The following is a 22,074-nucleotide window of genomic DNA, read 5'->3' as shown; positions in this document are numbered from 1 at the left end:
CATCCATCTCATACGCAAATCAGGTATCATGGACCCACAAGCACAGCCAGCTGGTACCAACAAGCACTGCCACCAGTTATCCGAGACAAGATCATGGGATTACTCCCAGTGCCACCCGATCTTGAAGGATGGATGGGAAGAGCAGTAGACTCAGACCGCAACTGGAAGCTCAAAAAGGAACTAGACAAGGCACTTGACCGACAACCCAGAAACAAAACCAGAGTTGTCAAGGCCACATGAACGGATGAAATAAACGTCAATGCGCTCTCAGCTAAGGAACAGAAGGAGTTGATGAATAAGGGACTCTGTTTCTTCTGCAAGAAAGGAAAACACCTCGCCAGGTTCTGCCCTAACAAAAAGAAGGGAAAACCTCAGCAGAAAATCAGAGAAGTCACTGTAGAAGACGAGGCTGAGGAAGGGGAGAGTGACGGAGATGTCCAAGTAAACGCAGCACAATTCGACAACAAACAGGATTTTTGAACAGGCAAGACGAGTCGACACCGGACTTGCCTAGTACCCCCAGCTTTCATGTAACCTAGTATCGAATACAGAGCGACGCAGGCATGCGCTCTTACTCTCCGGTCACATGGAAGTGGGAAAAATCACCGTTGAAATCAAAGGACTCCTCGATTCGGGAGCAGACGCAGTCATCGTCAATCAAAGACTGGTGGACAAATACAATCTCCCAACCGTCCAACTCCCCGTCCCCATACGTTTCAGAAACGCGGACGACTCCATCAATAGTACAGGAAATATCACCCACCGAGTGGAAGGACATTTTGACTCCAGAACAAACTACTACCAACAAATTGGTATGTTGCCAACATCGGACAAGACAATGTCATCTTTGGCATGCCATGGATAAGAAAATACAACCTGGCAATCGATTGGGAATCAGGACGGATAACCATTGACGCTACACGTATCAAGAAACAGCAGCAGATCGACAAACTGCAATGAAGTCAGCCAGCCCCAGAAGGAAGGCTGTGGGGTTATCCACTTCAAAGCGAAGTACAAGACAGATTGTTGGCCTATCTGGAAATAGATGAGAATGACGAAGGACTTACACACTACCCATCAAAATCATCCAGCGATTGTACGAGACCGCAAATCCGAAAGTTACCAAATCAGCAGAAATTGCAATTGAAGCAGGAAAAGCAAAAGTAGAAAAACCCTGGACAAAATCCTACCAGACTTTGTGAAAACTATCGACAGCTGTTCGAAAAGAAGGCGGCAGCACGTTTCCCTCCAACACAACCATGGGACCATGCGATTGACTCAAACCAGATTTGATTTCAACAAGAGCCGTACATGGAACAAGATCTATCCTCTGACACTCACAGAACAAGATGAACTAGGGAAGTTCATACACGAGAACCTAGAGAAAGGATACATCAAAAGTCCAAATCACCCATCGCATCACCGTTCTTCTTCGTAACCAAAAAAGATGGTACACTACGACCTGTCCAAGACTATCGGCACTAATGAAGGCACTATACGGAATGCATACCATTACCGCTCATCAGCGATCTCATGGACAAACTCAAAGGAGCAAATTCTTTACAAAATGGACATCCGGGCTGGGTACAATAATGTACGCATCAAAGAAGGAGATCAGTGGAAGGCTGCCTTCATCACTCCTTTGGCCTATTCGAACCACGGTCATGTTCTTTGGCCTATGCAACACCCGGCAACCTTCCAAAGCATGATGAACCATTCGTTCGAAGACATGATTCGTGAAGGATGGATTGTAATCTACATAGACGACATTCTCATTTTCTCCTGCCATATCAAGGAACATCATGAACGAACACTAGAGTCCTCAAACAACTTGAAGAGTTGGACTTATTCGTCAAAGGAGAAAAATGCGAATTTGATGTCACCGAAGTCGAATTCGTGGGATCTATCATAAGACCAACCAAATCCTATGGACCCAATCAAGGTCAAAGCAGTACTGGAATGGAAAACACCCAAGAAACTTAAGGAAGTACAAGCATTCCTGGTTTCGGCAATTTCTATCGACGATTCATCAAGGACTACTGAAGGTGGCTAAACCCCTCACAGCGCTTACAAGAAAAGACACACCGTTTGTGTGGAGACGGAATGCGAAGCAGCATTCAAGAACTCAAGAATCGCTTCACCAACAGACCTATCCTACAAATGCCAGATCCACACAGGCCGTTTCAAGTAGAGTGTGATGTGTCGAAAGTTGCAACCGGAGCGGTACTCCGACAACAAGGACCAGACGGACTATGGCACCCCTGCGCCTATCTTTCCAAGTCGTTCACAGAAGCAGAACAAAACTATCAAATATATGATCGAGAACTACTGGCCATTGTACGAGCCTTCAAGGAATGGAGACACCTACTTCAAGGGTCACCACACCCCATAGACGTCATCACCGACCATCAAAATTTGACGTACTTCAGGCAGCTCAAAGACTGAACACACGACAAGCATGATGGCACAGCTACCTCAACGAGTTCCATTTCACGCTGAAGCACCACCCTGGCAAGACGATAGCACAAGCGGACGCTCTGTCCAGGAGAACAGACCATGAACAGGGGGAGGATGATAACAAGGATATTGTCATGCTACCAGAGCAAATTTTCACCATCAACACAATCAACGTTGAACTACAGCGACGAATCTGCAATAACAAGGCCGAGACGCAGACCTAGTACACTTCTTATCACCAAAGACTCAAAAACTCGACGACCAACATGGGGAAACCCCGAAGATTGGACAGAGGAAGACGGACTCTTACTCTTCAAAGACAGAGTATACGTCCCTCCAGACGAAGAACTCTACCGAGACATAGTCAAACTATACCACGAACCAGCAGTAATGGGCCATCCAGGCATTCAGAAGACGTTTGACCTAGTCCGAAGAGAATATATATGGAACGGAATGCGAAGCTTCATCACACAATACGTCCGAGGATGCTCCAAATGTCAGACACTCAAGGTCAACACACACCAACGAAACCGGCCTAATCCCCATCGCACATAGCGGCAATACACGACCATTTGGAGTCATCACCACGACTACATAACCGATCTCCCACCCTCGAATGGCTTTGATGCGGTACAAGTGATCGTCGACCATGACGTCACCAAAATGGCAATCTTTGCGCCATGCACAAAACTATTACTGCAGTAGGAGCGTCCAAACTCCTATGGGAACAAGTCTTTAGTCGCTTCGGACTTCCTGACAAAATCATATCAGACTGAGGTCCGCAGTTCACAGCAGAAGCATTCAAAGAATTACACAAGGCCATGGGAATTGAAACAACGATGAGCACAGCTTATCATCCACAAACGGACAGACAGACTGAACGAGTCAATCAAGAACTTGACCTGGCACTACAAATCTACACCGCGAATGACCCAGATCACTGGGCGGACCGCCTCAAGGAATTCAAATTTGCACATAATCAACGTACTCATTCAGTAACTGGGAAATCACCTTTCGAACTCCTTTACGGATACCAGCCAAACATAGCAGGAACGGTCCGCAGCAACCTCAAACACCCTAGCACGCAAGAACGGCTAAAACAGCTCAAGGCCAATCAGGAAAACACAATCGCCGCGCACAACCAGGCCGCCACAGCAATGGCACGACGGTCACCAGCACACCCAATCACATTCAAGAAGGGCGACAAAGTGCTGTTAGAAGCAACAAATCTCCGGCTTTCATACCCCTATCGAAAGCTGGCGCCAAAGCGACTTGGCCCGTTTCCTATCTCCGAAGTCATGGGGCCAGTCACATTCAAACTCGTGCTTCCACGCAGTTGGAAGATACACCCCGTGTTCCATGCCACGCTGCTCACACCATATTGTACGACAAAAGAACACGGCCCAGACCTGCCCAGACCACACCTGACCTTGTAGAAGGACAAGAAGAACATGAGGTTGAAGCAATCCTCAAGCATCAACTGCGGGGAAGCCGATCGAAGCCGAAGCTCTATTATCTTGTTGCATGGAAGGGCTGGGAACCAGAACACCACCTGACCAACGCACCAGATGTCCTTCACGCCTATAAGAAGAAGCACCGACTTTGAACCAAACCCTATCCCCCACTCACTGATTCAAACTCACTCTCTCGAACTCTCACTATCATGCCTCGCACTCGCAACACCACCCCGAGCTCACGCTCCACTGGTTCACGGGCTACCCCTGTCGCCCACCCGTCCACCTCGACTGCCGGACGAACCGTCCCTCGGTTTATCACCGATAGACCCCTCATCTCATACCAACACCTCCCAGTCACCTTTCTCCGCAACAACACCCTGGCCTCTTTCGGTCTCCATATTGGATGGGTTATCGCACACCCTGATCTCCACGACCAAGTGCACATGCGTACCGAACACATCCCGGGAGCCACCCACTGCATCGAGACCTATCGGATCTTCGCTGACGCCTACCAAACTCACCAAGAGGCCAACACGTTCGTGCACCGAGCGGCTGGACCAGCGCAAGTCAAGGAAACGCGCAAAGAGCTGTATGCGCCACTATGCACCTCCTCATCCGAGGTGCCGAACTCGCTGTTCGCCAACTAGCTACCTACCAGGTAGGACACGCCCTCGCCGACCTCCTCCCCAGACGCAAACAACACACGGACTACACACGGTACGCACAGGCGTCACCCACTCCCGCCGAGACCAAACACAACCGGGCCACATGGGAAGAGGAGGAGTACCGGACACGCGCCGTTGCAGGAGGATGGATGGGCATGGAGAGTTCAGCTGTAGAGTGGGGTTCACCGGTGGAAGAAGAAGACGACAACGAGGAGCCCACCACCCCACGCCAGGTCTAACCCTCTCCGACATGATCGCCGCCCTCGGACCTCGTGGATCCCATACCCCACCTCCACGTCCTCCCACCCCAACACCCCTACCCCATCCACAGACGCACGAACAGTGCACTACTACGCAGATGACGAGGTGCACTACGAACTCGCCGGCCCGGGCCAGGCCCCACCCCCGTACGACAACGACGACGACATGGGCAACGACACGGATTCGGAAAGGGAAGAAGCCTCCTCTACCGACCACAAGGACGAAAACGATGCCCCCCGCCTGGAACTCCTATGGGCCTACAACCTGGTCGCCCAACCATTTCGCCTCGAAGGAGCTACTAGCCGCTACGCTCTCCGCGGTTATCTCTCAGCGAACCACTTCATTGGGGTGTATGCCCTCGACTGGCCGGCGCGGTACTCACCCGAGAACATTGAGTTGAGGATCGCTGCCGCCCTCCCCTACGTCGCCCTGGGCATTCGTCTCAGCCTCGAACTCCACGTCCTCAATGTCGTGGCACAGTGGTGCAACGCCCACTGCGAAGAGGTTGTCGATGACCGCATGATTGACGCGGGACGTTGGCGGCGATTCCTCACGTACTACAGCCAGTACCGACATGTGGGGATCCCTCTGCATGGTGAACCCGAGATGTCGCTCGAAGAGACGGTCCATGAGGTGATCGTCAACCTGATCGAACGACTTCGCCAGATCGGGTACCGCCCTCGTGAAGACCCCGACCTGGATGCCAACAACATCTTCGGAAACTAAGGGTTGGGACAACCCTCACGAGAGGGGGAGCTGATGTTACGAACACCATGCGTACGCCCACCCTTTTCCTTCCCCCTCGTTATCTCCGTCATGGACTATGCCTCGTGCCCTCAGGGGCTACTGTAACACCACCCCTATCCTTTGCCTCATGCTGCTGCGCAGCCTCGCCTCGGACATACACATGCCTCATGGCAACCTCGTGGCATGACACCCCCTCACACGCCGTTACCATGACTCGTACTGACTCGTATGGACTCGCTGTATACGCCCTGTTACCTCACCCTTCGCGCACCGTAGCCTCAAGGCCTTTGTACTTATAAGAGGGACGACGCAGCATAGCGCTCCCTATCTTTCGACCTCCTGTATAGCTACGTCCTCTCAGGCCAAGTGCTAATTGACTCTCTTGCTTGCCTTCTACCTCACTCGCTCACTGGTCCACTCGATAGTGCACCGTGCTTACTCACGTCGGCATCAAGAGACTTTGCACAGACATAACCACCCGGCGTCTAGGCCTCGTTCCCGACGGAACTTGGACTTTGACATAACAAGCAGCCGGATCTCCAACCCCGCCACTGTGGGCTTAATCTTCGAGAAGGTATGATATTTTGCTTCATATATTTACACTGAGCATCTCCCAACCCGAGTGCTGTCTTTACAGTGCCTAAAGCAGCTGTGTTTCGGAGGCGGACCTCACCCACACCGTATCCAGCTCTCACCAGTGGCTATGGCTGATGCCATGTCGCGTATCCTCGAAACACCCAACCATGCTTTTGCCACCTACTACTCTGACGACCGCCTCTGCGAGCTGTGCAAAGAAACTGGGAAGCGTCTCCATCAGGCTCTCGACCATCAGGGCCGTGGAGATGCCATCTTAATCATCCCTTGCACCCCTCTCAAAAGGAAGAACCGCCAAGCAACCACCACCCCGACACCAACGGGTCTGCGGTCGGTGATCACGGTCAAGAGCGCTTCTGCGGTCAGCGATGGGTAGATGCGCCGTCGGCAACGGTCGAGAGCGCTTCCGCAGTCGGCGATGGGTGGTGACTAGCACCTCCGTGGTTGGCGAGCGGTAGTGCAGCCACAATCTTAGTCACGCACGAGAGCGGCGGCGCGATGACGGCGAGGTTGGGCTGGTACCGAGAGCGCGTTCCAGCGCATGTTGTGTGGGCGCGGGCTGTCGGTGATGGAACGGTGCAGGTGTATTGGCGAGTGGGGGGACAGAGGCTGAGGGGTAGTGCACAGGCCGGAGGTGTCGGTGTGCGAAGATATCAGCGGCAGGGATTCTTTACGCAGACATGTGTTCCAGAGCGGCACCAAGAGATTCTAGGAGGAGGGGAGGAGATGCGAGACGTCTGCATCAGCGCCCACCGGTCTTCCAGAGGTGGATGACGCGGGCGCCAAATGGCAATGCGTGTCTCCTTCCTTCCCTCATCTCCCCTCCTCGTCTTCCACATTGTTCTCTAGCCACGCTCGTTACAAGACATGACTCTCTCACTCTCCCACTCTCCCACCCACGTGGGATCACCTCCAAGCCCGACTGGTTCTCGTTCACACTCGCGCACGGACCCGAAGCGCCCCCAGGCCCTCCAGCCAGACTCACGCACGCTACGCTCCCCCAGGTCGTTCTTGCCCTCGAGCTCGTCCTACCTGAACGCCCGAACGCCTGGTGCACACGTAGCCCCAATGCAGTTGCTGGAGCTGTTCACGTACGCCACTGCGATGCGGTTCCACGTGTACGTGCTACACCCACAGCTGGTGGGTACGCCGCGCTTCATCGGGACGGACACGGCGAACGTGTTGTGGGCTCACGCCACCGCACATCGGGTGTTTGCATCACTTGGTGCGATTGCGCACAGGTGAGGAAAGTGTTCGCCGTCCTCCTGCAGCCCCAGCCCCAGCAGCCCGGTGCCTGTGCCTAAGGCTGTTTGAGGGTCCGGCTCACTTTGCAGGTAAACCCGCGATGATCTGGAGCCGTGAGCCGGAGATCATGAGCCAAACGGCTCCGGCTCTTTGCAGCTCCAGCTCCCAGCAGCTCCAGGTCAAGGGGACCAAAATATTGCGGGTCTGAGGCTCGATCCACGGATTATCCGCAGAATCTTGAGTGATAGCTCATATATGTGCATATCTACTACAAAAGCTATAAAAATCGAAAGTTACCCGAATCTTCCTTCTAACGATGCACTCTATGTGTGATTATATGAAGAAATGACTGAGTTATACACCAAACATGACCTACTCGCACTTCGACAGCGTTTGGCGCCCGCATTTGGCGTCTTCACACGGGAATCCATCCCGATCGGGCAGTGTTCGGATTCGAACGTGGGTCTCGCGCATCACTTGCTCGTGGTCATCCCTCCTCCTCTCCAGTCTTTCCTCACCCCTCCTCCACTTGCCTTCCACCCTCCATCCGCGTGGCGTCATCGCGTGCGCGCGCACAGCCGTCCTCAAGCCCAGGAGCTGCACTGTGGGGTCGCGGTGAGCTCCTGCGGCCCTGATCTCCTCTGGTGAGATTCCCACATCCTTGCCCGTCTCATGCTCACCCTCGCATTCCCTTTGTCCGTGTCTCACCACCTCGCCATCCCCCGGTTTGCCCCTGCCAGGCCCTTGTCCTCTGCCTCTTCCCGCGCTTTTCCCTCCGCCTCCTCTGCCTTATGTCGTCCTCCGCCCGCACCGCGCTCAGCCTCCTCCACCACGCCCCTGCCCTCCGCCTTATCCCTTGGATCTGCCTCGTGTCGCCCACCACCACCTCCGCATTGGCTTCAGCGCCACGTGTCCTGCGCACCTCCCGTCTCGCCCACGTCACGCGTCTCGCCCGCGTCGCTTGATCCTCCGTCCATGCGGCGTCATCGCGCAGGCCTGTGGGGTCCCGGTGAGCTCCTGTGGCCCCAATCTCCCCTGGTGAGTCCTCCCCTGCCCCGTCTGCTCCCTGCGTTGTCTCACCCTCTCCCGCGCTGGCAATGCCCCTGCGCGCCATGCGCTCGCGCTCGCCCCCCTCCCACTCGACCGCGTCATCCTCGTCTGTCTCGCCCGCCTCGTCCTCGTCCGGGTCACCCACCTCGCCCTTGCTCCCGCCCTCGCCCTCGCCCCCATCAAACCCTTCCCATCGCCTTCCCCACATTCCCCGTCCTCACCTGCCCTACGGCCGCGCCGCGCTCCCATCATCCTCCGCGCCCTCGTCCTCGTCCTCCGCGCCCTCGCCCTCGTCCTCCGCGCCCGCGCCCCCTGTCTTGCTCTCATCTGGCCCACGCCCATGTCACTCGCCTTGCTCTTGCCTCTGTGCCGCCCTCGCCGTGTCGCCCTCGCTGTGTCGCCCACCTCACCGTCCGCATCGCCCATATCCCCCTCCTGCCATGCTTCACCGACGTCACAACATCGCCCAAGTCGCCCGCATCTCTCACTCCAAGTTACGCCCACCTCGTACACATCACCCCTGTTGCCCCCGCGTCGCCAATCTGCCCCTGCGTTGCTCATGTTTGCGTCGGCGTCACCCACTTCATCGACATCGCCCGTCACCTGTATCACCCTCGTCCGCCCCTCTTCGCATTGGCATCACTCACCTCGCCCTCGCCGCCGCCATCCGTCTCACCTCCAGCCTGCCCCCCTCGTACATGCCCCGCCGCTTTCTCGCCTCCACTTTGCCCACCTCACGCGCATGTTGCGCTCGCCTGCGTCCGTGGCACCCACGTCGCTGCGTTATCTGCCTCACCCACATTACCCGTCTCGCCCTCGCCCTCGTCCATGTGCCTCGCGCCCGCGTCGCCCACCCATCTCGCCCACCACGTCCTCGCCTGCCTCGCTCGCGCCCACATCACCTGCGCGTGCACTCACACCCACCTTTCCCGTATCGCCTGCATCACACGTGTCTTGTGCTCGTGTCAACTACCTCTCCCATGTTGCTCACCTCTCCCTCTTAGCTACCAATTGTATATATATACCTGTAGAGTAGTAATCCTGTCAATAAAGTACTGCTTTGCTTGCTGTCAATGACCATGAAAGATTTCTAATAGTCTGAAAGAACACACTTGAGTGAGAAAGATCCGCAGAACACACACACCCACAATGAGCCATAGAGTGCGGCTCATTTGGCGGCTCGATCCGCGGATTGCGGCTCCAGATCACGCGGCTCTGGCTCTTCCAGAGGCTCTGATCCATGCAGATCTGGATCAAGCCCCCGGAAGTCACCTGATCCGTGGGTTCGGATCTGGATCATCCGTAGATCGAGCCGCAAACAGCCTTACCCGTGCCGCGGGGCTCGAACGGGCTGGAGGTCATCGCGCTCAAGGAGAGAGGTATGTAATAGCTCTCCTCATGCACACAACTCTCCCTCTGTGATGCACGGCCCCCCACGGTTGCAGCAGCGGCAATGTATTTATCATCACATGCCTCGCCAGTCACTCGCCCTCGTGCTCAGCGTGATTCCACATGTGACGCCACACCTCCGCTCTCTCGAAATCACGATCGTAGAGGGCCCAGAGTGCGATGTGCACGCGTACACGGTCCGTCTTACATCCTTCTCGCTAGTGTTGTGTGCTGATATCCCGCCCCGACGTAGGACCCATAGGTTGCTATGCTCCACTCCACCTCGCTCGTCCACCTTACCCTGCACTTCCCACCCAGCCGCCAGATTACGATTAATGAGGTACGAATGAATTGTTCTTTATGGGGTGGGCTCTGGCTGCGACGTGTGACACCCTTAACTCAACGCCGTGGGAATATATTCCAGACTCTGATTACTCTTGACTAGCACAGCCACTTCTCACGCATAGGTTTGCTACTTACTCCCATCACCCTAGCTCTGGGTTAGGGTCCCCCTGTAGGGTTCCACTAGCGCTGGGTTTGCACTGCCACCTGGGCCCAGCGCTTCACTCCTTTCTACACTTTGTAGTGCCTGTTAGTGTTCACACCTATTCAACAGACTGAGATGAGCGCTATTTGGGGGCTTCAGTCAGACTCTATGTGGACTACTACTATGAATATACTCAAGATTTATAGACATTGATTCAATTTTGAAGGGCTGCTTTCAGAAAAGTGAGGCTTCTGCAAGTTATTAGACGCCCAGTGGCTGTATCGCCCTGCCTCTGCCCATTGCACCTATGCCTGCCTACTAGTAAATCAGATCAATTCCCTATAATGTTGATTATATTCGTGAACCTAGTCCACATAGCAGCCAGTCTAGATGTCAACAAAGCGCTCATATCAATGCAGTGTTGGAAGCACTGCAAGGTCAATGACATATGGCTCATATGTTGTAACTATTGGTATGGGCTCAGATGATGTCCGTTTTGGATGGTCTTGAGTGCGTTCGATGCGCATTGATGAGAGGGATATAATAGTTTATGTCACGTGATTCTAGAAGCAGATGCGATGGAATGGTTTGAGTAACACTGCTGCAGCACTATATGTACTGTATATGGCTGATTATAGGCTTGTTTCTGAACCAATCACTATATATGTAGATGCATTAGAACACCTCTTTAAAGGGCTACACAAGGGTATATGTTATGTTATATATTGTGCATTGCAGCTGCTATACTGTAGCAACTACTACTTGGTAGTGCTGACTGGGTTATAGTGCTGTGCCTGATAATATGCTTATGTAACATACACCATTCAAAAGCCACTTACGAGATGTACTTGGAACAGCTTGAGTCATAAGAAACAGACAAGAAATTAACAATAGGGAGGGTGCGCAATGTTCCCAGATACAGTTGCCTAATAAGGTGTGTGAGAAAACTGTTACATAAGCGCCACCAGCGCACTCTCATTGCTCCTGCCACTGCTCCTCCTCTCTTGGGGGACTCTCATCCACCCTTCACCTCTGTAGCCTGGCTTTTGGCCAAAGTCAGTGCTCATGAGTGGGAGGATGCACCCCCCCCACAGTCCCTGTGCTCCTGTACCATGCCTACTCGGTGCACCGATTTAGAGCGGTGGTCTTGAGCCTGGGATACCTGCGACATTGCCATTTTGGGTGGCCGGGTCGTTGGAGCACAGACCGAGTTCTGTGTGAGATGGATTCAGCACTCTCTTCAACTCTCTGGTAAGTTTTCAGTGTTTATAGGTACTAGGTAAGTGTTGTTTGTCTAGTTGCTCATCACCATGGTACTTTGACGTCACTATGCCTCCCTTCCCATTCTCTATCACCCTTAGAACACTGCCAGATTGTTCCCAGGTGCGTGCTCTTTCTGTAGACCCCCCATTTATCCCCCACTTCGCATTTTTCATCCCTCTGTGCACATATTGACAATGTGGGTCGGCACAGCGCCAATGGGCGTCTATTTCAGAGGCGCCCACGTCACTGCTACAGCCATAAGGCCTGCGTGCCATCCATCCCCTTCCCATGGTTGGATCTGCTTCATTTTTGGTAGGTAGGCACTAGTAGCACTACCCACATGATCTATGTACTTTGTTTCATCATCTTGTGTCATTTGAGCCCATAACAACATGTTTAGAGCCTGGGACCAGCCACCTAGCCCACCTCAGCGCCTCTAGGCGCCTATTTTCACTCTCAGCCACAGCCACCACTGCTAGCTACTGTAAGCCACACCCAGCCACCTAAAATTGTCATCCACAAGCCCTGGCTGCAATCCATCCTCTTTTGGTGGGGCTGTGCTGCCCAATCTTTGTCAGCTGCTTCTCCCATGCCTCTCCACCATATATGGACACTGTTTGCCACTATTTGCCCCCTTCTGCCCCTGCCACAGCTGCCACAGTGGCTGAAAGTGCAGCTAGGTGCCTGCTTTGAACGCTTTTTTCAAACTCAGCTCAGCTTAGCTGGTACAGCACCTAGGTGGGGGACCCAGGAGCCTTGGGTTCAATCCCTGCCAGTTGCTATGCAGGCCTGGTTGTAACCATGGGTATTCAAGCTTTGTAAAATCCAATCAATTGCCTAAAACCCTGATTATATTCATGAAAGCAGCTACTATAGAGTATGTTACTAATGTGCTTACAGCTTGGCTTTAAACACATTAGATAAGGGACAGTGTAGATATAATCACTGGTGCCTACTAACTTTAGAGAGCTCATGTGACCTCAGTTCTTATCTGTTTGGGGTGATTGTATATGCATCAAAAAGCTATGTAGAAGGCCTACATGACTGCAACCCCTTTGTTGACCCTAGTCCCCCCTTCAAGTGTTCTTGCAATGTAGAATGATAGTGCATACTCTGTCTCTGTAAAATCAAACACAGCACTTAAAATCTTGACTATATCCAGAAGGGCAGCTATAACACAGTGTGTTGTACTATATTGGATTTTATCTGCATAGTAAGCACTTTAGTACTAGCTTTCACAATGTTTACACTTCTGCTATATATTATGTTTTTGTTTGCCTATGATGATAGTGGTGGTGTTTAATGTAGCTTATTAAGGTCTCTCATATCTTCTCATTATATCCCATATCTCATTAATCATTTTCTGCCAGTAATGGCCCACTCCTACCAAGTTCAAGGCTAACATGTACTATCTGTGTTTCAAGAACCTGGCTCTTGGCAACAACATAGCTATTGGTTATGCTGTTGGCATGGTGATCAGAGTACACACGGAGAACAACGGGGAGTTCCAGTTTGGCGCCACATCGTTATATGGCAAAGGCATCCACCTTGAGCTGCTCAGCAAGACTGATAATGCTCGACTGCGTCCTTTTGTTCTTCGTGTGATGGACTACCAGGAAGCAATGATCACCACTGGTCAAACTGCACCCTTGCAGAATGACGAGCTTGTTAGCCAGAGTTGCTTCTAGGTGCACTATCTCCTCAACCAGCCTCAGTTGCTCCCTCGCCACCTGTGGTCACTATAGATGTAACACTCCCCCAGGTACCTAGTGGTGCATTCTAGGCTCCAATGCAACATCTTCACTGGTTGTGGACTGTTTGACATGGTTGTTTTTGCATCTTAAAGCTGTATTCAAGGCAAGTTCAGATCAGATTCACAAGGTAATATCGGAGTATTGTGTGTAATTGGATCAGGGAAACAAGTGGGGGGCAGAACATTGACTTGGTAGGAGTGGGCCATTACTGGCAGAAACGATTAATGAGGTTTAATGATTTAAAGCTTAATTAAAACAATTCTGAAAAGGAGTATTCACATTGTATCTGCTACGTATAAATCAGCTTACTAGTGCACAAGAGTACTCCATCTAGAGTGCTATTGTTCACTAGTAAGCCTACTTATACATATATACAGAACGCAACACCTCTTATCAGATCATTTTTTCCAGAAACAATCTGCCAGCCTGCATCCTCTGTGACATCTTCCATATCAAACCTGCTATATTTACCCCACTTCAGAGACTTGTGCACTGTTTTTGGCACATAGTCTTCTCCCTTCCACTTTCTGAATGAGTAGATGAGCTCATTTCTAGTGATGCCAGTGACCTCTGGTGAGAGTTTGTCTTCCCATCTGAGTTTGGTAATATTATCCAGCAGTTCCAGCTCTCTAAACTCTTGTCTCAGCCGACCACTGATGGTTCCAGTTATTTTGCTAGGATCAAAAGGTCGTACAATCAGAGTGCCTTGAAGTGTAGAACCCCTGGACAGACAGGTGTATACTGACTGGTGGCTGCCACACTCTTGAATATCTATCACATTGTATTTCCTAGTCCGGCCTTGTGAGCCGTAGTCTGTCATTGCAAAGTTGGCTAGAATAGAGACCTGAGAGCGATAGATCCCAAGTGTTTTCCCGTTTGGCATAGCACAGACTATCTTTCGCTCATTTGGAGTGATAGGGATTACATTCACAGGCAGTCCAGGTAGCTGAATAGGTTTTGGGGGACAGCTGAGCTTGACAAAGAGCGCTATCAGTGCTTGCTTGTCTTCATCAATGTCTTTGGCCTTCCAGCCTACAATCTCTGCTTCAGCACCATCGGTTACTCCACACTCTGTGGCCTCATTGTTTTTAATCATCACTGGCATTCCAACACACAAAGACAGCTTTCCTGGCATATGTGCAGTCATTTTTGGATCCAAACTCCACAAGAGATCCTGGAGTTCAGTAGAGGCAATGTTTGTTTTCCTAAGGGGATTAGTTGCCTTTTTCCGGGTATGCTTTGGCATGTCTTCACTCATATTATATCCTAGTCTGTCCATAGAATAAAAGTTGACTAGTTCCTGCCCATGATCCTTTGCAAACTGGGCCACAGATTTTTCATTTATGCCATCCCTCACAGCATTATATCAGGTGATAATAGAGACATACTTGAAGTTGGGATCATTGAGAGAGGGTCTGCCTGGTGCACAGCTAGCAACTCTAGACTGCAATAGCTTATAATCAGATTGTGTGCAGGCATAGTACCTGAGATTTTCCAAGGCAACACGAAGCTTTGCATCCTCTGGGCTCTGTGACTTCTGGCGCATATTTTCTCTCAATATTACTGTGGTAGTGAATTGGTGCCACAATGCTTTCCCAATGGACATTTGTTGTTGGGTATGAGAATGTGTGTGGTGGATAACACGTCCAACTTCACCTGAAAACAAGGGTGCACCACCTACTGCAGGAGGCAGCTGGGCAAAATCACCAGCAAGAATCATATTAATACCTCCAAATGGAGTGCCATCATTTTTTAGAGAAGCACACATTTTAGCACATATGGAATAGAGATCTATGCAGTTCACCATGCTCACTTCATCCAAAAACATGTATTCCACATGCTGAATGCGTGCCCGGACCTGAGCCAAACTAGCCACGTGGTCTGATCCATTTGAACCCATTCCTCGAACTATTCCCAAAATTGAATGATATGTAGATCCACCAATTAGAGCAGCTGCAGCCCCAGTAGGTGCAATACACATGAATCTGTAGCCCTCCTCACGCTTCCCAAAGAAGTGAATGAGTGCTTTGATCACTTGGGACTTTCCTGTGCCAGCCATTCCACCCAGATACATTTTGAGATGCTCTCCGCTGGGTTCAACTGCTTGGTTAGCGACAATTCTGAATGTGCGCTCTTGATCCTGATTCACACTGAACTCTGTGACAGTGCTATCAATGAGCTGCTGCATAATTTCATTGTCAGCCCAGAACTTCTTGTTCAAGAAATACTTTTTCCCAACTACCTTCCCTTCATTGACTTCATGGTTAGGGGGTGGCCAGACAGCAGCAACTTCTTTTTTGTGTTGATCAGCCTGTGTGTCCCTGGCTTCAATCAATGCCTGACGTCTGTCTGTAAGTAGCTTTTTCCACTCTGGCCCAGAAGTATCTTCATTGAACTTGAGTTGCTGTGTTGAAGGTTTATTTTCAGAACTTATTTGGCTTGGAAGGGCCCACCCTGATGACTGCAGCATCTCTTCTGCCTCTGCAAACTTTCTGTCTCGTGCTTCCCAGATGCTTTTCTTATAATCTACATCGCCATCTCTGTCACACGCTTGTCTACAGTCTCCATAGTACCATTCAAAAACTCGCCCTTGTAGCAGCCCTCTAGATACTGCACCATGGCCTGCTCAAAGTCTGAGGTGGGGTCTAAAATGCGATCTCTAATCTCTTGTGGAGTGAGTGCACATTTAATCCACAGCAGCATATGCAAGTGCAGAGTCAAACGGCCCTGCTGTTCAACAGTTCCGTAGTACCCAGCTGTGTCTCCATATAAACCGGGTTTACTAGTGCCCACTCCAAGAACGTGTTTCAGGAACAGGTCAACCATGACATTGAAGAAACGGGCACCTGCAACTGGATTGTTTGCAATCAGATTGAGACGCTGATCCCTTGGTCTGAACTCTGGTATATATTTCTGATCAGTGTCTGCAAAATATAGTGCCAGAGGGTGTTTGACATCAGTGGGAGCAAATGTGATGAACCAGGAGGGTGCACCAAGATAAGATACCATTGCCCAGATCTCATTGCGCATATACTTTTTACTAGTAATAGATCCTTTCACCTTGTAGTTCACATGGTCCAAATCACTTAGGAGCCAGAAGCAAGCCTTTTCCTCCTCAGTCTCTGGTTTAAAACATCCCTTAGACAGCCTATTTGCAAGCTCAGTCACAGTTTCTGTGCTGATATTCAGCAGTCTGTGTGCAATCTCATCAAAACGCTTCTTATCAGCAAGAAGATAGCCTGCACTGGTAGACTGCTTGATTTGCTCATGGTTCAAAGCAACCAAGGGAAACAATGGCTCAAGTTGGAAGCGTTTATCATAGTACATCAGCAACTGCTGCTTCCGCTTCTCTTCAGACACATTAATAGTGCCTTTCACATTTTTTAGCCCACCATAGCCATATGGGAAGAGCCACGGAAACATTTGTGGGTAGAGCTGAGGATTGTTATAGATGCTTTCTGGATTTTTTTCCTGACCAATTCCAAGCACCTTTCCACCAGATTTGAAGTGTTCTACAGCTCTTGCCTTGATTTCATATGGTCTGATCTTCCCAGATGTTCAAGACGTTCACCAGTCAATCCATGCACTACAAATGGACACTTTCCATCATCTACACCTTCCTCTTCCTCTATTCCAGTGACTGCAGCTGCCTCTGGATCAATATTAGACATACTCTTAGTCTGAGTATAGTTCACAATCACTGGAGGCTCATCTTCAGGATACTCTGCCAGATTTTTGTATGAAATGGTCAGATCTGCATAGTCAGAATGGTTGAGCTTAAGCCACTCGAGTGCAGCACTGACTTTCTTTTGCCTAACAAGCATAGGTGTGCGTTTGTATTCCTTTGCTGTGGGCACATCAGGACCCAGAAATATAAATGCAAGCACTTCATCAAGCTCGTCTCTAGGTGGAGGCAGCACAGAATATATTTTAGGCATAGGGAGAGAGTGGCTGACCACATTTGCCTTCATCTTAGACATTCCTGAAATCTGGACTTTTACTATACACATATTGTGCTTTACTCGTGCAATCAAGAGTTTTTCTGTCCAGCTCAAGTCTTTCAGAGCATCTGGTACCTCACCTATCCAAAGCCCATTTGCCAGACTGTTTGGAGGTAGCTTTCCAGAGAGTAAATCAGTGGCACATGACTGGCAGACATTATCACAGCTTGGCAGGAGCACCTTTCCTGGGACATCACAGATAGGATCTGCAATAGAAGTGCGCTCTACCCGTGTAACTGGCCTTTCTGGAATAAGAATATTGAGATCACATGTAAGCTTGCTGAGTGGTTGAAGTTCTGACTTGTACGTCAATAAGCCACAGACTGCACAAGCACCCTCTTGGAAGTTTCTAAGCTGAATGTCTGAGGCAAATCCAGTGATAATCTCACCTAACAACTGAGTATCAGGTGGACTAGGTGGAAACTGGTGCTTTACAGACTTTGAAACTAGAGATTCATTCAAAGGTAGAAAGGCTTTAGCACGCTTAGTCTTCTGTTTTTTACTATTGGTCTGCACTGGCTCTATTGGAATGAAGGAAGCTATGGATTCAGAGCATGATTCACAAGTGTGTGCTATTAAAAGACTCATCAAATAGGTTTTGGTTTGCTTAACATTGGGAGAAAACTTAAGTGTGATAATGGTGTTACTAATATGGCACACTCAGTCTTCACTATCTCACTAGAAAACACACATTTATGATAGTGGTGGTTCATATTCATTGCTATTTCACCTTGAACTGGATACCTTTGGGGTTCACTTGCTGTTCACCACTTCCCTCTTGTGTTCTTGGAGGGAATAACAGCACCACCAAATTGTGACAATCTCAGAGTGCTAATAGGCTTAGAAGATGTTTCAACTGCTATCTGAATAGAGTAATATTTGCTCTTGATAGCAGCCCAGAAGTCATGCTTAAGCATGCAAGTCCGCACAAACAAAAGTCTAATAAGCCTCACTTGAGACCGTGGAGAGTTCCAGGTCAAGTATAGTGATACACTAGGCTGCATATAGCCATACATAGACCCAGAATAATGCCAGACAGGTGAGGGGTAGATAACCTCAATGTTTGACTGAAGGCACAGACAGACAGAGCTTAAAACAGAGGTGCTCGTCCAAACCTCATCCACAAGGGACCTGGGGCTTTCAATCAAGGTGCCCAGAGTAACCTGCTCAGTGTAGTCTAAGCTATATAGAGAGTGATCATCTATAGATGTATCAGTAAGGTTGTGCCATAACAGAGGAGAGAAGTGCACTTACAACATAGATTGGAATGGATCTGGGAGAGAGAGGCAGAGTTAACTTGTGCAGAGGTGTGCCAAGCACACTGAATCAGCCATAAAAGGCTGAATAGTAAGGTGGGTTTGAGTGCAGAGTAGGAGAACATTGTGGTTCGAGTTCAGAAGTGAGAGGCGCCCAGAGGCTGCCTAGCCAAAGTTCAACTTCAACCACCATCAAACTCCCATGGTCATGTGACCATGTGGAAGGCGCCAAGTTCTTATCTTAGTCGAAAGCAAGACTCGGTGAAGCGCACTTGATTATCACACCCAGAAGTTCAGCAACAAATTATGAATCAGATTGCAAGAGTGTATATCGAGTTGGTCGTAATGAGCGTGGTGGTAGTACAAAGCATTAGTGTGTAAGTAAAGAAAGAATTAGATGATCGTAAAAGAGTCCAGATATCAGTGAGCAGAGGGCAGTGCAGGAGAGTATGGTTCATGATATGTACATAGGGATGTCCACAAGATACCAGAAAAACAAGGTAGGAGAGAGCAAGAGATGCATAGTGGTAGTGGGTATGAGTGTAGCACGACATACATGCACAGGGAGACAACAATCTGTATAAGACAAGAACAAAGACGACACAAGTCTGGTATCAGCATGATGCACATGCACAGGGAGATGACGATCTGCAAAAGACAACCAGCGCACTAGGTGCTCTCCTCAACCGACACATGAGAGGCGATCTTCACTGCACCGCAGAGGTTGAAGCCAATTGAAGGCTTGTCGTCACTGCCACTCTTACTAGAGTAAGAGTTGCAGGTGAAGTAGACGACAGCCAGATCGTGAGGCTGGAGCGGTTCACCACCCTCACTAGGAAGGCAGTGAGGGAGCAACTGAGGCTGGTTGAGGAGATAGCTCTCGACTCTGTCTTCCTTCTGGAAGTGCGCAGTGGCGTCCCAGACTGGGTCTGAAAGCACAAAGTAAGCACTTGAAGCGCTTCAATGTGTGTAATGGAGAACTTACAGGTGGCATCAGGCGAGTGATACGACTTCACCGTGTCACTCAGATCCTTGATGGGATTAGACTGCCGCACAGAGCGACTAGAGGAACCTACTTCCTCGTCGTCCTCATCTGAGCTGAGGTGGATGCTCTTCGCTGCACTCTAAATTAGTCACTGCATCAGTGCAGACAAAAATATGCACTCACGGACAGGACCAGAGATTGACCCTGTGACAAAAGCACCGACTCAGTATCGCAGAGCAAATAGAGCAAGCAACTCACTTTTAGGCCGAGGTGTCATGGTACTTGCACGTTCAGGGTTGTGCAACGCAGAGTGTGCCCATAAGCAACCCTGGCTAACAAGCTCATCATTCTTCAAGAGTGCAGTTTCACCAGTGGCGATCGTTGCTTCCTGGTAGTCCATTGCACGAAGGACAAAAGGACCCAGTTGAGCATTATCAGCCTTGCCGAGCAGCTCAAGGTGAATGCCTTTGCCGTATAACGATGTGGCACCAAACTGGAACTCCCCGTTGTTCTCCGTGTGCGCTCTGATCACCATGCCAACAGCATAGCCAATAGCTATGTTGTTGCCAAGAGCCAGGTTGTCGAAACACAGATAGTATGAGTTAGCCTTGAACTTGGAGACCTTCTTGAAGAACTTAGGGTCGGCGCATCCAATATTGAAGACCTTCATGCCGTCGCCAGTGTTGGCCAACGTCTTGTAAAAGATTACGATTAATGAGGTACGAATGAATTGTTCTTTATGGGGTGGGCTCTGGCTGCGACGCGTGACACCCTTAACTCAACGCCGTGGGAATATATTCCAGACTCTGATTACTCTTCACTAGCACAGCCACTTCCCACGCATAGGTTTGCTACTTACTCCCATCACCCTAGCTCTGGGTTAGGGTCCCCCTGTAGGGTTCCACTAGCGCTGGGTTTGCACTGCCACCTGGGCCCAGCGCTTCACTCCTTTCTACACTTTGTAGTGCCTGTTAGTGTTCACACCTATTCAACAAGACTGAGATGAGCGCTATTTGGGGCTTCAGTCAGACTCTATGTGGACTACTACTATGAATATACTCAAGATTTATAGACATTGATTCAATTTTGAAGGGCTGCTTTCAGAAAAGTGAGGCTTCTGCAAGTTATTAGACGCCCAGTGGCTGTATCGCCCTGCCTCTGCCCATTGCACCTATGCCTGCCTACTAGTAAATCAGATCAATTCCCTATAATGTTGATTATATTTGTGAACCTAGTCCACATAGTACTAGTCTAGATGTCAACAAAGCGCTCATATCAATGCAGTGTTGGAAGCACTGCAAGGTCAATGACATATGGTTCATATGTTGTAACTGTTGGTATGAGCTCAGATGATGTCCGTTTTGGATGGTCTTGAGTGCGTTCGATGTGCATTGATGAGAGGGATCTAATAGGTTATGTCACGTGATTCTGGAAACAGATGCGATGGAATGGTTTGAGTAACACTGCTGCAGCACTATATGTACTGTATATGGCTGATTATAGGCTTGTTTCTGAGCCAATCACTATATATGTAGGTGTATTAGAACACCTCTTTGAAGGGCTACAAGACAGTATATGTTATGTTATGTATTGTGTATTGCAGCTGCTATACTGTAGCAACTACTGCTTGGCAGTGTTGACTGGGTTATAGCGCTGTGCCTGAGAATATGCTTATGTAACATACACCATTCAAACTCCACTTTGAATACGTACTCGTCATAGTTTAAATCATAAGAAACGGACATGAAATGAGCAATAGAGAGTGTAAGCAATGTTCCTAGATGCAATTGCCTAATAAGGTGTGTGAGAAAACTGTTACATAAGCCATAGCAACGCACTCTCATCGCTCCTGCCACTGCTCCTCCTCTCTTGGGGGACTCTCATCCACCCTTCACCTCTGTAGCCTGGCTTTTGGCCAAAGTCAGTGCTCATGAGTGGGAGGATGCCCCCCCCACAGTCCCTGTGCTCCTGTACCATGCCTACTCGGTGCACCGATTTAGAGCGGTGGTCTTGAGCCTGGGATACCTGCGACATTGCCATTTTGGGTGGCCGGGTCGTTGGAGCACAGACCGAGTTCTGTGTGAGATGGATTCAGCACTCTCTTCAACTCTCTGGTAAGCTTTCAGTGTTTATAGGTAGTAGGTAAGTGTTGTTTGTCTAGTTGCTCATCACCATGGTACTTTGACGTCACTATGCCTCCTTCCCATTCTCTATCACCCTTAGAACAATGCCAGATTGCTCCCAGGTGTGTGCTCTTTCTGTAGACCCCCCATTTATCCCCACTTCGCATTTTGGCCCCTCTGTGCACATACTGATGATGTGGGTCGGCACAGCGCCAATGGGCGTCTATTTCAGAGGCGCCCATAGCGCTGCTACATCCATAAGGCCTGTGTGCCATCCATCCCCTTCCCATGGTTGGATCTGCTTCATTTTTGGTAGGTAGGCACTAGTAGCACTACCCAC

At 50.0% G+C, this 22,074-nt stretch overlaps 1 protein-coding gene across 1 annotated transcript; it reads right to left on the bottom strand.

Moving 5' to 3' along the window:
- Positions 1–6,415: 6,415 nt before the first annotated feature.
- Positions 6,416–9,375, bottom strand: BXZ73DRAFT_83737 (uncharacterized protein; the record flags this gene model as incomplete). The annotated part of the gene is made up of 11 exons (XM_048023946.1): positions 6,416–6,537; positions 6,665–6,849; positions 6,935–7,026; positions 7,214–7,280; positions 7,509–7,662; positions 7,846–8,057; positions 8,107–8,673; positions 8,707–8,803; positions 8,887–9,079; positions 9,124–9,199; positions 9,251–9,375. The coding sequence occupies 11 exons, from the start codon at positions 9,373–9,375 to the stop codon at positions 6,416–6,418; spliced, it is 1,890 nt and encodes a 629-aa protein (XP_047870822.1).
- Between the last annotated feature and the right edge of the window lie 12,699 nt (positions 9,376–22,074).

Source organism: Epithele typhae, assembly GCF_022376455.1.
Source record: "Epithele typhae strain CBS 203.58 chromosome Unknown BXZ73scaffold_220, whole genome shotgun sequence".
Lineage (NCBI taxonomy): Eukaryota > Fungi > Basidiomycota > Agaricomycetes > Polyporales > Epitheliaceae > Epithele > Epithele typhae.
The sequence above is the reverse complement of the archived record's forward strand: the minus strand, read 5'-3'. Positions and strand labels throughout refer to the sequence as shown.